This window comes from Macrobrachium nipponense, chromosome 40 (genome assembly GCF_015104395.2).
Source record: "Macrobrachium nipponense isolate FS-2020 chromosome 40, ASM1510439v2, whole genome shotgun sequence".
NCBI lineage: Eukaryota > Metazoa > Arthropoda > Malacostraca > Decapoda > Palaemonidae > Macrobrachium > Macrobrachium nipponense.
The window spans coordinates 24,161,380-24,176,524 of NC_061101.1; the positions used below are offsets into that span (position 1 = coordinate 24,161,380).

Genomic DNA, 15,145 nt, shown 5'->3' on the forward strand with positions numbered 1-15,145 from the left:
TAGTGTGAACATCTTAGGGACCTTTAAACTCTTGATTGAACTGGTGTTGTACTGATTTGCTCTCATTTCTTTTCTTTTTAGGTTGTAATGACAATGGTCGTCATAATCGGTTCCACCCCAGTGGTAGCTGTTGTCATCATTCCTGTGTTAGGGGTGTACTATTTTGTCCAGAAAATTTACATAACTTCTGCCAGACAAATTAAGCGAATTGAATCCCTTGCCAAATCTCCCATCTTTTCATTCTTCAGTGAAAGTCTTCAAGGTAAGGTTAGTGGAAAAGTGATATTAACAATCAATTTCATCCGTGACAGAAAAGAGGTAGCTTCTTCCTAGTTATCTGTAATGTAACTGATTAATAGGTAAATATAAACTGTAAAAAAATGTATTCTGTTCTCTATTTTATCAATTAATAGATTTTTATATTAATTGCATATAATTGATATACAAATGTGAAGTCTATGTACTATCTTCAGTGCAAGCTTATTCAGGCTGTGTAGCTTGGTAAAACAGTAGTAATTAAAGGTGTGTATAGGTGAGTGTGGCAGGGGAGACTGCCTCATCACTTGGTTGTTTCTACAAGCCAAGCTGCAACCTTAGTTGGAGAAGTAGAAGTCTTCAAGCCCAAGGGCCTGAATAGAAAAAGGGGCTGAGGGTACAGTAAAGAAATTTGGGAAATAAAGAATAAATTTTGAAACAGAAATAAAAAGAAATATGATAACAACAAATGAGATAAAGTAGTATAATGAATAAATAAATTAACGCCAAAATGATTCGTACCAGCCTGCTTAAAGAAAAAGCATTGCTCCAAGTTTGAATTTAATGAAGTTCCAACAATTCATGTACAGAGGGGCAAAACGATTAGAGCTAACTTCATATACATGTAGTACTATGTTAGACAGTATATTTGAAATATCCATCTTGGCGTGAATAGTTGTTTCTCATGATTCTCATTTTTTATTTTATCATTTCTTCTATTATATTTATTTTTCTTAACCTTGATGGCTGAGCTGGGTTTTAGAAACCTGCCGCCCCTAGTAAAACTTCTAGTTCAATAACTTCTAAATACCTGGGAGACCTGGTCTTCCAAGTAGCTTCCTAACTTGGAGTATCCTTGCAGGGGTGAGGGATTTACTTCACTATCCATCACTATTTTGTCACTACAAGGGTGTTTGGGTCTGTGAAACCCACATCTACCTGAAATGCTGTTACTTGGGTCTGTGAGCCACATCTACCTGAATTGTTATGTTGCCTCTTCAGTACATGAATAAATATATATTTTTTTTGTTAGAATATACATGGATGATCATCAGTTTTATTACAATAGTTGTCATTCCAACTAATCTATATATGTTCAGGTGTAAAATTATATAACTGGAAATGATTGCATTTTCAGAGAAAAAAAAAAAAAAACTCGTTTTACGCTATCATCGCTCATCGGTAAGCTCATACAGGAGTTTACAATTGATTGTGTTCATTGTTAATTGTGTCCTTTGACTTGGTTTTTCTTTTTTTGCAGGTACAGTATAAGACAAAAAATTGGAAAAATGCAAAAATACTAAAAATCATTTACTCATACTTTGTCGTCTCCAAGACCAAGGTTCAGGACCTCTCAAAAAAACCGTTGTTGATTTATTGCGTTTGCCTATGATACCTTGGTAATAATTTCTATTTCTTGTGATTTAAAAAAAAGATATTTGTTTACATAAAGTATTAAAGTAGAGAAATTAATTATACTGAAAGTTTGGAAAAAAGAAAGATTATTTTGTTGCCTTATATAGCATTAAAAAACAAAAGGCACACAAACTATTTTCTTTATCTATCGGGACTATCAGACCCACCTTGGCCCAGGCGGAAAAGCGGCCGAGCTTTACCGTGGCCACCGGGTTTACCCGCGGAGGTTTAATGGCCTGTTTTCATGGTACTGCATATTACTTGGGCACTATAGTCCGACAGATTTAAACTGATAGATTGTTTACTTCCTTGAGGAAAAACCCTGTTGCCAGTTCTCTTAACCTTTAAATCGTCCCCTTCTTAAGTCCTCAGCCATCTCCCAGGGAGGCAATATTTGGGACAGAACCTAAAGAAACTGACCGTATAAATCCTAATCCGTAAACTCGATCCCTATTCTATTTGGTTATTACTTTTGAGACTATTTATTTTTATATTTGTTATGACTTATACCCTTATATTTTGCTTATTATATTACTTATTTTATATGATGATGTTTTTCATTAAAAGTAATAAAAATCGGCAATTGCCATTCAGTATGTATGTCTTATGACATTTTCTTATAATCTTGCCAGTAGATTACTTCTATTTATTCTTTTTTATTATTTGAATTTTCCGTCTGCCATACTATTCATTTCCTAAACAAGTTTGTAATATTTTGGATTTCATTGCTCTTCATTTTAGGTTTCCCCCCCATTCTAATTCATCAAGTTATGATTTACTTGAATTTCATTTCCTTTTTAATCACGGTCTAATGCGTGTAACAATTTTTACTTTTTATAAGGTTGTTGCACAGAAACGCATCATTGGGAGAAAAAAATTATTTACAATAATTATCGCAAGATTTGTAATAATATGATTCTATACATAATGTACATTGCGAAGAATCTTCGTCGTCAGATGATCTTACTTTAATAACAGCTATCCTTTGCAGCATCGCCTGTTTGCAAGTTTTCGGAATGCTTAACTGCATTTGCCCGTTTCACAGCGTGCTTTCTGTAGGAATAAATCAATTTTCCTACTGACTATTGTTAAAGCAAGAAGTCATTCTTTTTGGCTCTAGAGTTCTCTGCTAGACCGGGCGGTGGGACTTGTACAAAGGCCTTCAAAGGTAACAGGAAAAGTGGCAACGTTTTTTGAAACAGATGTCACGTTTATAAATGCGATTTCTTATTTTATTTACAAATAAAATTATAATCACAATATGTGAACGTTTAAGTCCAGCAAAACATGCTAAAAACTTTAAACTACCGATTTATTGATTCATGTGTTATGAAGGAAGGTATTTAAAACTGGATACTCGTAAATGTTGCCGGCAACAGGGTTTCTACCCAAACGAAAACAATCTATCAGTTTAGATCTGTCGAACTATAGGAATTTCTGAAGTGTCTCCCTCAGTGTACACACTAAAAGCAGTATTGTGTGGTAAGGAAAATAGCTCCTTATGCATACTTAAATTGAAACAAAGAATGCATCTTTTTGTATTGTCGTAGGCAATGAGAACAAAAACAAAATTATTGGGAGGATGAACCCAGAATATAAAGGAAAACAAGACAAATCAGTCATTTGCCATACCTTTGTAACTTAACAATATTATATATTTCAAAAGCCTTATTTGTACTCTTGCTTGGTTCTTGTAAGTTAAAAGGAGCAACATAGTTATCTCAATTATTGTACTCAAGTATTTTTTCTCAGAATTTCAGAATGTGCTTTTCCAGAGTGTAGCTTTGTGAATGTTTTTTTTTCTAAAGGGATATCTCTATTCCATAGTAAATTATACTACAAATGGTTTTAATTTTTCCTAGTACTTACAAGGAAAATAATATATATATATATATATATATATATATATATATATATATATATATATATATATATATGAATAACTTGATCACGAAGTATATAAAACGTGATGCTATGTATAAATAAAGGTTTTTTTGCCACGAAGGAAAAAAATGAAAAGCGAGATAGCCGAGTACTTTCGGTCCTATTCGGACCCTTTACTGCCTCAGTAAAGGGTCCGAATAGGACCGAAAGTACTCGGCTAACTCGCTTTTTCATTTTTTTCCTTCGTGGCAAAAAACCTTTATTTATACATAGCATCACGTTTTATATACTTTGTGATTAAGTTATTCATATACGTATCTATATATATAATATATAATATAATATATAATATATCTATATTATATTATATATATTGATGTATGTATGTATGTATGTATGTATGATGTATGTATGTATATATTTTATATATATATATATTCTTATTATATATATATATATATATAGTATTCAGGAGAAAATATCCTTAAATAAAATTCTCCTGGTTGGTTTGCATACCCACTACACTTAATATTCCTTGGTAAAGAAATCTAAGTACTGCACTGTATAAATTATTTTACCCATGTTCACAATATTAACATGCTGTTATTAGCAATAACAAAACTTATATTAAAATGTGTTGTGGTACGTACATTGAAAATGTTCTACAAAATATGTACTGTCTTTACTATTGTTTAATAATGGAATTTATGAATGGTGCTTTGTAGTGTACAAAATAGGAAATGATTGGTTTTCAGAACTTGCTTAATGCAACTGAATGTCATGTTTCAGGTGTATCTACAATTCGAGCATTCAAGAAACAAGGAAACTTTGTTAGAGTGTGTAGGGAGAGAGTTGATGATGCTGCAAAGGCTTTTGTGACAAATGTTGCAACAAATAGGTAAAATATAAAGAGGATGAAAATGCTTTCAATAACCGTCTACAGAGCAAATTGATCTTCTCATTACTCTTCTTTACTTCTCTTTCCATGTCCTAATTTTACACGTGTCCAGTCATGGAGTCAGGCATTGGGATATATTCTGTTCCATGTATAAAAGAAATGATAGTGCATTTTTTTATATATTTTTTTAAATAAGGTTTTTACCTAAGGGGTATGTACGATAGTTTCTGTTAGAGAAAGGCTTATTTTTTATTTCTTAGGCTTCATGAGATGCAAGGACTTTGTAGGGGCTTTCCTATCTTGCAGTAACAATATGACAATGGCTGTGTACAACCAAAGTGTAGCTTCTTTGCAAAGACAGGAACCATCTGTCTCTGTCTAGTTTGTTTGATCATTTCCATAAGCTAAACTGAGTCAAGACATCATTACGTATATTTAACATCAGCCACAGGAGGTCACTGCTGTAGCTATCCTTTCTAGAAACTTAAGATTCCGCTTTGTTCTACCCTTTGCATATTAGTGTAGTTTTTGTGATAAGGGAAATTACTATCTGAAGGCACCTACAGTCACATGCGTATCCTGATATTTCGAAAGTTGACATGCTTTAGGAAATTGTTTCATATTCTATTATTTGCTGTTTTAGATTATCACTAATTCAGCAGAGCTGTGATAGGAATGTCACTGCACTTTTAATTCTCCTTCCTTTTTCTTATATGTATTTACTTTGAGCAATCCTAAAAACTGATAGATCATTTATCATCATTAACAATTTGTATGTGGAGTATCCTTCATTCTTCTAATAAGTTATTCTAGTTTAAAGTTACTTTGGTTTCAGAACTAGGATTTGTCTTAAATGGGGAATTTTTGGCTCCTTGTTAGTCGTTATTCTCCATCCAATATTTTCTAAATTATCAGTTCCAGAGTAGGTAATAACAGACTAGGATTGGCTCCATAAGATTTCTAAGAGGAGGCAGTTCCATGATTAATGACTCCTCTTTCCTTTAAACAAACTGAGCTTGAGGTTGCCAAAAAAAAGAATGAAATTAAGATATTCATTAGTTCTTGGAAATTCTAACACTAGAATTCTAGTGTTTCTTCATAACAATACACACCTCTCCTGTATGTTATATGAGCATCATATCTCAAAAGCTAAGATATTTAAAATTTGGTTGAATGTTCTTTTTTTTCAGATGGCTCTTAGTACGGCTAGAAACTTTGGGAAACCTTATCACCTTTGCGACTGCCATATTTGCAGTTGCTGGCAGGGGCTCTATTGAACCTGGGATTGTAGGACTGTCGATCACTTACGCACTTGAAGTGAGTACTTTGAAATCTTTCAAAATTTTTCTTGTAAGCAGAATATTGTTTTATCTAGTGCATTTTCTTAAAAATGTCTTGGTAGAGACATGATAGGAGGGACAAGAAGTCTCATGGGTCATGACAGAATTGAAATGTACACAAGGAAAACTGACAATGGCTCCCTTGTTGATAATACTCTCACAGTCTCATGAAACAAGCCAAAAAGCTATTTACATACTAAACTAGCAAGCATTTTCAAGCTGGATTGGCCATGTATGAGAAAAACAAGGCAAAGATAATAGTACGCAGTAATATTCAATATAATTAGGAATATGTACCAATATCTGTATAACCTCAAGACCGAGAACTCAAACCCAACTCTATGGAAGGCCATGATACATAGCTTATGGGCCTTTGTTTGTATGGTTTTATAAGGCAACCTAATGTGATATTTGAGATTTAATAGTTACAAAAATGGTACCTGTGCAAACAATTGACATGAGGGGATATTGAGTGATTTTAAATAATCCAGATCAAATGACAGATGACCTAAATGAATGAAGTTTCAAGACCAGTCAATATTGTCAATGCAAACCTATCACAAAATCTGTAAATTTTATATGGAAATATTACCAACATTCACAGTTGATCCATCAACTTTGTAGACATATCTAACTACAGGCAGCCCTGGGTTAAGTCAGACTCTGCTTACGTAGTTCCGAGGTTACGTCACTCTTAAAAATATATTCATAAAAAATTATCAAATGGGTTACAGCGTATGTTCTAGGTTTATGTCACCAATCTGATGGAAGACTAAATTTTAATATGGCTCCAGAATGGCAGAACATTTTTTTTTTATGAAAAGCTTAATCAAAATGCAGGTTACATAATTTTCAAGACACCTAGAGGATTAAAAGTAAGGTTTTCTAAAGATTGTTGGCATCTCTGGTTATGCCTTTTTTGGCTTAACCCACCTTTGATACAGAGCCCCCGACGTAACCCGGAGACTGCCTACCCATTTTTTGTTACTTTTCAGCTACTCTGGCAGTCTAAAATTATCATTTAATTATTGTTTCAGGTGACTTTCATCATGAACTCAATGGTCAGAAATGCTAGTGAGGTGGAAGCCAACATTGTCTCTGCAGAGAGGATCCAGGAATACATTAAAGTATAATAACATTTACGGTGAACTAATAAGCACTGGTAACATTTGTAATGAATATTTGGTAGTTACTAACTTGGATACAGTATATATGCTCAGCCTCAAGGTCTAATATAAGACATCTAAGGTTTGTCGTATGAGTTTTAATGTTAAAAATTAATCTTAATTTTTTAACAGGAAGAACAAGAAGCTTCCTGGACTACAGACGCCACAAAGAAAAGTCCTGCAAACTCATGGCCTGACAGAGGATGTATTAAATTCAATAAGTATAGGTCAAGGTACAGACCAGGTCTTGAATTGGTATTAAAAGGTATCACTTGTGAAGTGAAAGCCGGCGAGAAGGTAAGAGTGCTTTCAGCAGAACTTTTGATTTAGTATGTGACAGAATTAGAGGGAGGATTCATTAGTGAATGACAGGGGATAATTAATCAAAAGATCGGGTGTAGGTGCTTTACAACTTGACAAGTTAGGTGAATTGAAGGTAATTTATATCTTTGAAAATAAAAATTGAAAGATAGGACATACCGTATTTATTTAAAATTGAAAGATAGGACATCTTTGTTATTTGAAGTCAAGATTTTTCTCAGTAATCTGTCCCCATAGGAGGATAGAGCATTCAGTGCACCTCACAATGTGAACTATACTTGAGGTTCTTTGCTGTGCCTCTTCAGCTCCTAGCTTCAACCCCTTTCATTTTACCTCATTTCATATAATTTCTTAATCTTATTTTCCACCATCTCCTAACCATTTTTCATAGTGCAACCGCAAGGCTTTCGTTGTTACAACTTCAAAATCTCATTTATTCTCAATTTCCCTTTCAGCATTAAATGACCTCAATTTCATATTCCAATTCTTTATTAATTTGTACATTATTTTTATACAATGTTCAAGTTCAGTCCTTTTGTCTTCTTTTTAAAGGTAGGAATTGTAGGAAGAACTGGTGCAGGCAAATCCTCCCTAACACTTGGACTATTCAGAATTGTTGAGGCAGCAGGGGGTTCAATTGAAATTGACAGAGTGAACATTGCAGAGATTGGCCTTCATGAACTGAGAGGAAAACTCACTATTATACCTCAGGTATGTGTCTGTATTTCCAAATATTAAACCCTAAAATACTTGAAGTTTTTCTCTACAAAATTTTCTCCTCCTTATTTTCCTTTCTTTTGGGCACTATGTGCAAAAACATTAACACTAAAATAATTTAATAATAGTATGTGCAAGTTTTATTAAGAAGTTAACACCTATTTTTTGAGTTACAGATACCCTTTTTGTTGAGTTAAGGTACTTTTATACTTTTAAGAAAATAATTTTGAAGAGCTTCTAATGCACTTTAAATAGTGAAAATTAAAAGTATGTGGTGGGATGTTTAATATGTTAACCTTAACTCCTGACCACAGTGCATACAATTCTGCTGTGAAAACAAAGAAAATATTAGGTAAAGGAAACTGGCTTTCTTCATTAGACAGTACTGCATCAAAACCAATTAACTTTATTTTTGATTTGCAGGATCCAGTTATATTCAGTGGTACACTCAGGATGAATCTAGATCCATTCAGTGAACACAGCGATACAGATGTGTGGAAAGCGATACAAAATTCTCATTTAGAAGACTATGTAAAAGCACAAGCAAGTGGTCTCAACACAACTATAGATGAAGGAGGTAGCAATCTTAGGTAAGTCATTTACGTACAGTATTTGGATGGGTAACAAGCCTTTTACTCTTCTACCTTATAATGGTCACTGGAAATGTTCAGAGTGAAAATGGCTGGATGTCATGCATTGGGAAGGTTCAGAAAATCAATGAAAAGGACATAAATAAGTACTTTGGCCAAATGTGAATTCAGTTAACAAATGTAGTTACAGTATTATTATTAATGTATTCTTGTTAATTAGCCTAACTAGACTACTAAGTAATTTTTCTACACTTTAATAGTGACTTGCTTTTTTATTTTATTTGTTTAAAATGCAAACTAAAAACTGAATCAGGGTAGAGCTGGAGAAGTTGAACAGCCACTTAGGAAAAAATCAGAGGGAATTGACAAAACAAAAGGGTGAAAGCAATGCAGCTGGACCTAAGCTATGTTTCAGAGAACCTCTGATTCCATTTAGTATCTGCTACAATATGAGACACAGTAAAAAGTACTTTTCTACCAGATAAAATCAGAAAGAAAAAAAAAAAAGTATAAAAAGTGAATGGTAACAATGCAATCACAAAAATACTGTATGAATTATGGGAAAATACATTAACTTACTGAATCCATGAATTTAAACATGCTAGGTACTGTATTAGGGCTAGGAACTTCCCTGTAAATGACATTTATTCAAAACTGGGTACAGATCCCTTTAAAGTCAATACTTCATTGCAAACTCTAAATCTTTTGAAAATAAAGTAAAATATGAACCCTCAGAACATTTTCTGCATACAGATTCTACAGAATGAAAAATGTTGAAAAAATTTTGAAAAATTTTTAAAGTTAATGTTCAAGATGCATTGGACTTCGAAAATTTGTTTTACGTTAATGATGAAACCAACTACTGACCAATTGTTGATTAGTGTAAATTATGTTAAAACTCTAACTAGATACATGATAAATAGTCATGACTACATCCAAATTTTGGATGAAAGTAGAGGCAGCTTAACTTGGAATTTCCTTGGTGCTTTCCAGCATTGGCCAGCGACAACTTGTATGTTTGGCGCGGGCTCTGCTAAGAAAAGCAAAAATACTAGTTTTAGATGAAGCGACAGCTGCTGTTGATTTGGACACTGACAATCTCATTCAGGAGACCATACGAAGAGAGTTTGCCGATTGTACAATCCTGACAATAGCTCACCGTCTCCATAACATCATGGACAGTGACAGGCAAGTGAAAAAATGTTCTTTTTCAGTGCAAAGGATCCTGTTATTTTCTGGACTTAAGGGAGAAAAATGGGAAATTAATTCAGAAATAGGAGAAAGGTGAGAGGTCTTTTGAGGATAAGCCAACTTACCTTGATAAGGAAATTTTATTCAAACTATTCCTTACTGCAAAAGACTGAATTTCCCTTTCATAAGTTTATGTTCAAGGCCGAATGGAAATAACCTATTAAACCTTCCAGGATGACTCCCATCATGATACTAGTATCAGTTTTATTTGATAAAGTTGACTGAACAATTTAGAAATGTGAAATAGTTGCACAAAGAGAAAAATCATTGGTAACAAAAGTGCATTAATAGGGTACCTCTGCTAAAAAGGTTATTTATCAAGATTTTTCATAATAAAAATGCAATTTCACTAGTCAGTCAATCAAGCTTTTGGGACATTAAAGTACAGAATCTCTTAAATATGTGGATAGAAAGTGCAAACCATGGAATTTGTTCATGGTTGTTTCCATAACTGATTAAGTATTCCATTAAGTATGTAGTATACTCCTCCCATTGAAGGAAGTCTGTTTCCCTTTGAGAGATTATCTGTTTATTATCAATCTAATATGAAAATTATAAGTAATTTGTATTTTTCCCAACATACAAACCTTTGCCCTTTACATAAGAGATTTACTTTCAGCACGAGCTGGAACTGGCTGTTTAACTAAAAACATGGTGGATATTGGTAGTTGTCTACTGATGGAAGGGGAGGAATCATTGCCAACCAGTTGATATGCATTCTTTTCCTTTTGGCCGTGTCTGAGACAGATGTTGCTTTTGCTGCCTGCCTTTCGACTTTTTCTACTTTAGTGTTTTCGTTTGTAATATAATTTTTGTTTTGAAATACCTATTTTGCCTGTTTTGAAACAATACAAGAAGTTATATTGTTACAATTTGTTATTTTCGCCCTTTCTTGCTACGAGTGTTTCCTACACAGTTATGCTATGTAGTTGTTGTCAACTTGTTTTAGCCTAAGAGCTTCTCCCTTTAATTCCCTCTCTAACTTGGTTTTGTCTTCTGATTCAACACAAACCCAACTTGGTCTTAGCCTTGGTGTTTGTTTTATCATTCTGTTATATCTTGTCTCTTTTACACACCTAAGGACAAAGGCCTGTCTCTCACCACCAACCATTCTAGTTTTAGACATCTCAGCCTAGTTTTATTTGGTTGAAAGACTGAAGGTGAGCTAGACATACATGGGAATCTTCTTGGATAATTGCTTATTGAGGAGTTTGCTTTCTATCTGGCCTTGTAATATTGGCCATGGGTGTAAACAAGAATGCCAGGTATGCATTAATCTGTGCTCATCTGCCTGATGGAGTATGATCTTGTAGACATCCAGATCCAGTAACCATTCTGATGAAAACATTTGCTTTTGTCCAGTCTTGGTGCTGCTTTTGCCTTCATGGTATAAATCTCAGCATGATTTTGAATTGCGGGCTCCAGCTAGGTAACAAGTTTTTTGCTTCTCCTTCATTTCTGATATGATCCTACCTTCTACTGGTAGAGCAACAGTTTGGTGAACTAGCACTGCCTTCAGTTCTAGGAAACTGATGCCCAGGTGCCTGTTACCTTAGGAGTGAGATGATGATATCCAATCTTGCATTGATGCATCCATGCAAGAAATATTTTTGAGACAGCTAGAGAAGGTTAAGCCCCTGGGAGTATCATAACTGACCAACACTTAAAAATCTAAAGCTGAAAGCAACCTAATTCTGAATTGGCTTTGCAGATCTAGCTTCTCCTGTTGATGAAAAAGATGTCAGATCAGAAACTGCCACAGCTTGGCTGGAGGACTTGTTGCTACCAGAACTGCTTGATAACTGAGAGCAGGCTCCTGATCCTCTCTTTGCTGAAGGCTGAACCATTACTGTTGAAGTGATCACAATTGCCAGGTATTGAGCTTTTGTCAATGGAAATAACTTCAGGACTTCCAGTTGATGTGTAGGTACTAATGCAGGCTGCAATGTTCCAGTTCATGCCTCAGTTTCCCTGCCATCTTTGCATAACTGATCAGTTGCCTAGGTGTCTCCAATGTCTTATGCCAGACTGGTGCTAAAGTCTGGTTGGAGACCAGTGGAGTAATCACCAGGTCAGAACATGGTACAGAATTGAAACTCCTTCCCTCTTCAGTTGAAGTAAAGGTACTACATCTAAATTGGATTAAGATGTAACAGTACACATCCTAGAGCCCCAAGGTTGCCAGGACATCTCCCTTCTTGAGTGACTGCTACACTTGACTTCACCTTCCCCATACCGAAGGGGCTCCGCTACTGGAACTTGATCAGTGGGCTGAGGGTGATTGATCCCATTCTCATTTTACATTCAGCAGCAAAACCAGAACAGCAGGGCCCTGCGCCATAGTAACCTTGCAAATAAGGATACGTAAGCAAGGAAATTTTTCAGTCATGACATCCCCCCTATCTACTTCCTGTTGGAAGGCAGTTAATTCTGGCTGTTACCAAGCAATGGGTTACAGTCAGAATTAACTGCCTTCCAACAGGAGATAGATAAGGGGGATGTCATGACTCTGAGAAATTCCCTTGCTTACGTATCCTTATTTGCAAGGTTACTATGGTGCAGGGCCCTGCTGTTCTGGTAACCCAATTCCCAGACCTGGTTGGACATTACAGGAGTCATGATATCCCCTGCCTGCATTTGCAACCAGGATGATGGCATTTCCAGGTGGAATCAACTAGTCAGATGCCGAGATGACTTCCTACCTAAGGAGTAACCCTCCTGTATGAAAGAAAGTGATCTGTATTTGCATAGGAACAAATATCAAAAAAGTAAATTGAATTTTTCCCAGGTATGAAAACCAGAGCCATTTATACATTAAATCCACCTCAACCACACTGCTGTCATCAGAATGGTGCCTGGAAACTGGATGCTATGTTACAGACTGGGGCCTACTTGGATGTTTGTGCCCCTCTCAGTTTACTTGCAACCAAGGAAAAGTGAGAGATGACAAGGCAAGTGAGGGGTACTCACCCACTCAGGGAACCTCCGATCTCTACCAGTTACTGCCCTCATTACCAAGTTCAACAAGCACTCCAACTCAAGCTGATTACTCCTATATCAAAGGTTCTGGTGTGTATACCTAGGAAAAATCCAAATTACTGGATTGTATCTTACCATCTATGTCTAGTCTTATTCAGGACTACTTTCACCATCTTATTGCCTTAACTGTCTGCTCTGTAATCTGGTGGACTGCCTATTGAGTGCGCTGTTTCTCCCGTCCCTCCAGTGTTGACAGCTTCTATTATGCCAGCAGTGCCTGTTTTTTCCATAGCTCCTGCTATGCATGCTGCTCTTGCTATATCATCAGTGCCTACTGTACTTGCTGTGTCATTTCAGATGGCGAAGGACAACAGTCTTTAGCCAAGTCTCCAATTTGAGGAGAAAGAATATGGAGTGGTCATCATCTACCGGCAAAAAGTTCCACCAGTGAAGGGGCCTGTCCCCAAAAATACTGGCAGTCCCATCAGGAGATGTCAAGAGTTGGGTACTGGCTCCTCACATCACACCCAGTGAATTGCAGAATGTAAGGTGAAACCCCAAGACAGTCAAGGAAGTGTGGGATGGATTGTGCATTTCTGAAGGCAATCTGCACAGATGAGCAAGGCAGGCAGTGCAGCGGAGACAACTGGGAGTGATGTCATAAGCAGCGATAACGTCACGGTTTCCCCTCGATCCGAATGGTTAGCAGATGCCACTGGCGGAGGGATACAAAATGGCTGACCCGCGACGTCACTAATGGGTTTGACGCCACAGCTTCCCTCTGACTTGAAGAAGTGGCAATTGTCACTGGCGGAGCAATACAATATGGCTGACCTTGGCTACCAAAGAAGACGAGGCCAGGAGGAGGAGGGAGCGCCTGGTCAGCATGAGGAGGGGGTTAGCGAGCATCCGAGAAGTGCGTCAGCAAACCCTCCAAGGAGGGTGGACCACGTACCCCAAGTGTACCCCAGAGCACCACCGTTTTGGACTCCTCCGAATCTGAAAGAAAAGAAACTGATGAAAAAGCCTCCTCCCTCTCGGAAATCAAATTAACTCCCAAGGAAGAGGGGGCGACATTACATAAATCAGCCTTAAGGCCTCCCGATACTTCCAACAACGAATCAATGGAAGAAAAGGAAGGGGGACAAAGGCACAACACTAGCATGGGGTGTGACAGCGGCAGGAGACGAAGCATCGGGAAGAGGAGTAGAAAAACTCTCCCACGAAGGAAGAGTAGAAACACTATGATGCTCCCTCTTACTATAAAATAACTTCCACTGCTCTCTAGGCCACGCACAGCATTCTGTGCAGGGATTAGTTATTGTACAAATGTTAGAATGGCACCTACTACAAGTGACGTGGATCCATCGCAGATGAAGCCAAAAAATGAGAACACGGACAACCTGGAGTTCCAGGGCACACACGTTGATGAGGCCGAAAAGGAGCAGCAGCAGCCATAATAACAGCACACACACACACACACTCAAACACAAGCAAAAAGGGCAATGAACCGGGTAAAGGCTGAGAGAGGTCAACCACAACTATCGTCCAAGCTGTTTTAAGAAAGACTGATGCTGTGGCGTGGGTGTGTGGTCCTTGACCACTCTTCACCCGATATGCGCATGCGTTGCCACATCTCACAATGATTCCTTGCTTTCATCTGCGATTTAACCGGATCCAGCTAGGTGCTAGAAATGATCCTATTGTTAAGACCGAAAGTTGTTCGTGTATGAACAAATAAGCACACAAATGCTGTAACCCAATTAGCTTGCTCATAAATGCTAATTTCTATCTACTAATTAATTTGATATAAAGTAGACTAAAATGTTAAAATAAAAAAAAAAAAACTTTTTTAACTGGATTTTTTAAAAAATACTGTTAATCTCACATATCACTTATAAATTTATTTTGCCTTAAGTTATTCTGATGTAGCAGTATTAAATTTTTTTTGTTTTTATTTCCAGAGTGATGGTTCTAGATAAGGGATTTATAGCAGAATTCAGTACCCCATCGGATTTACTTTCAAATAAACATTCCATCTTCTATGGCATGGCAGAAGATGCAGGTCTCACATAAACTCGTCTAACATAACCTCCTTCAATCTAAAAAGACAATTAATTGAGATGTGGAAAGATACATTTTGATCATGTTATCCTTAGATATAATTGTATTTTTTTGCAGATCTAAAATCTTTTAGTGATAACGTAAAAAAAGTATGCATTTGTTCCCTTCCCACAAAATTCTACAAAGTGTTACGACTTCTTGAGATTTTGCTGGATTGTGTTGACAAAGGTGTAAAAAAGGTTGGATTAAAATGAAAGCTCGTTA

The 15,145-nt window shown here is 36.3% G+C and overlaps 1 protein-coding gene across 4 annotated transcripts in view; it reads left to right on the forward strand.

The window, feature by feature from the left end:
- Positions 1-15,145, forward strand: part of LOC135212006 (multidrug resistance-associated protein 1-like) — a 198,822-nt gene extending 183,677 nt beyond the window's left edge. For all 4 annotated transcript variants that reach the window (XM_064245282.1, XM_064245279.1, XM_064245280.1 and 1 more), the window contains exons 24-32: positions 82-262; positions 4,345-4,453; positions 5,644-5,770; positions 6,831-6,920; positions 7,092-7,256; positions 7,833-7,991; positions 8,421-8,587; positions 9,581-9,775; positions 14,782-15,145. In XM_064245282.1, coding sequence (XP_064101352.1) covers positions 82-262; positions 4,345-4,453; positions 5,644-5,770; positions 6,831-6,920; positions 7,092-7,256; positions 7,833-7,991; positions 8,421-8,587; positions 9,581-9,775; positions 14,782-14,893 — 1,305 coding nt within the window. In that variant the 3' untranslated portion in view covers positions 14,894-15,145. The remainder of the gene's footprint in view (positions 1-81; positions 263-4,344; positions 4,454-5,643; positions 5,771-6,830; positions 6,921-7,091; positions 7,257-7,832; positions 7,992-8,420; positions 8,588-9,580; positions 9,776-14,781) is intronic.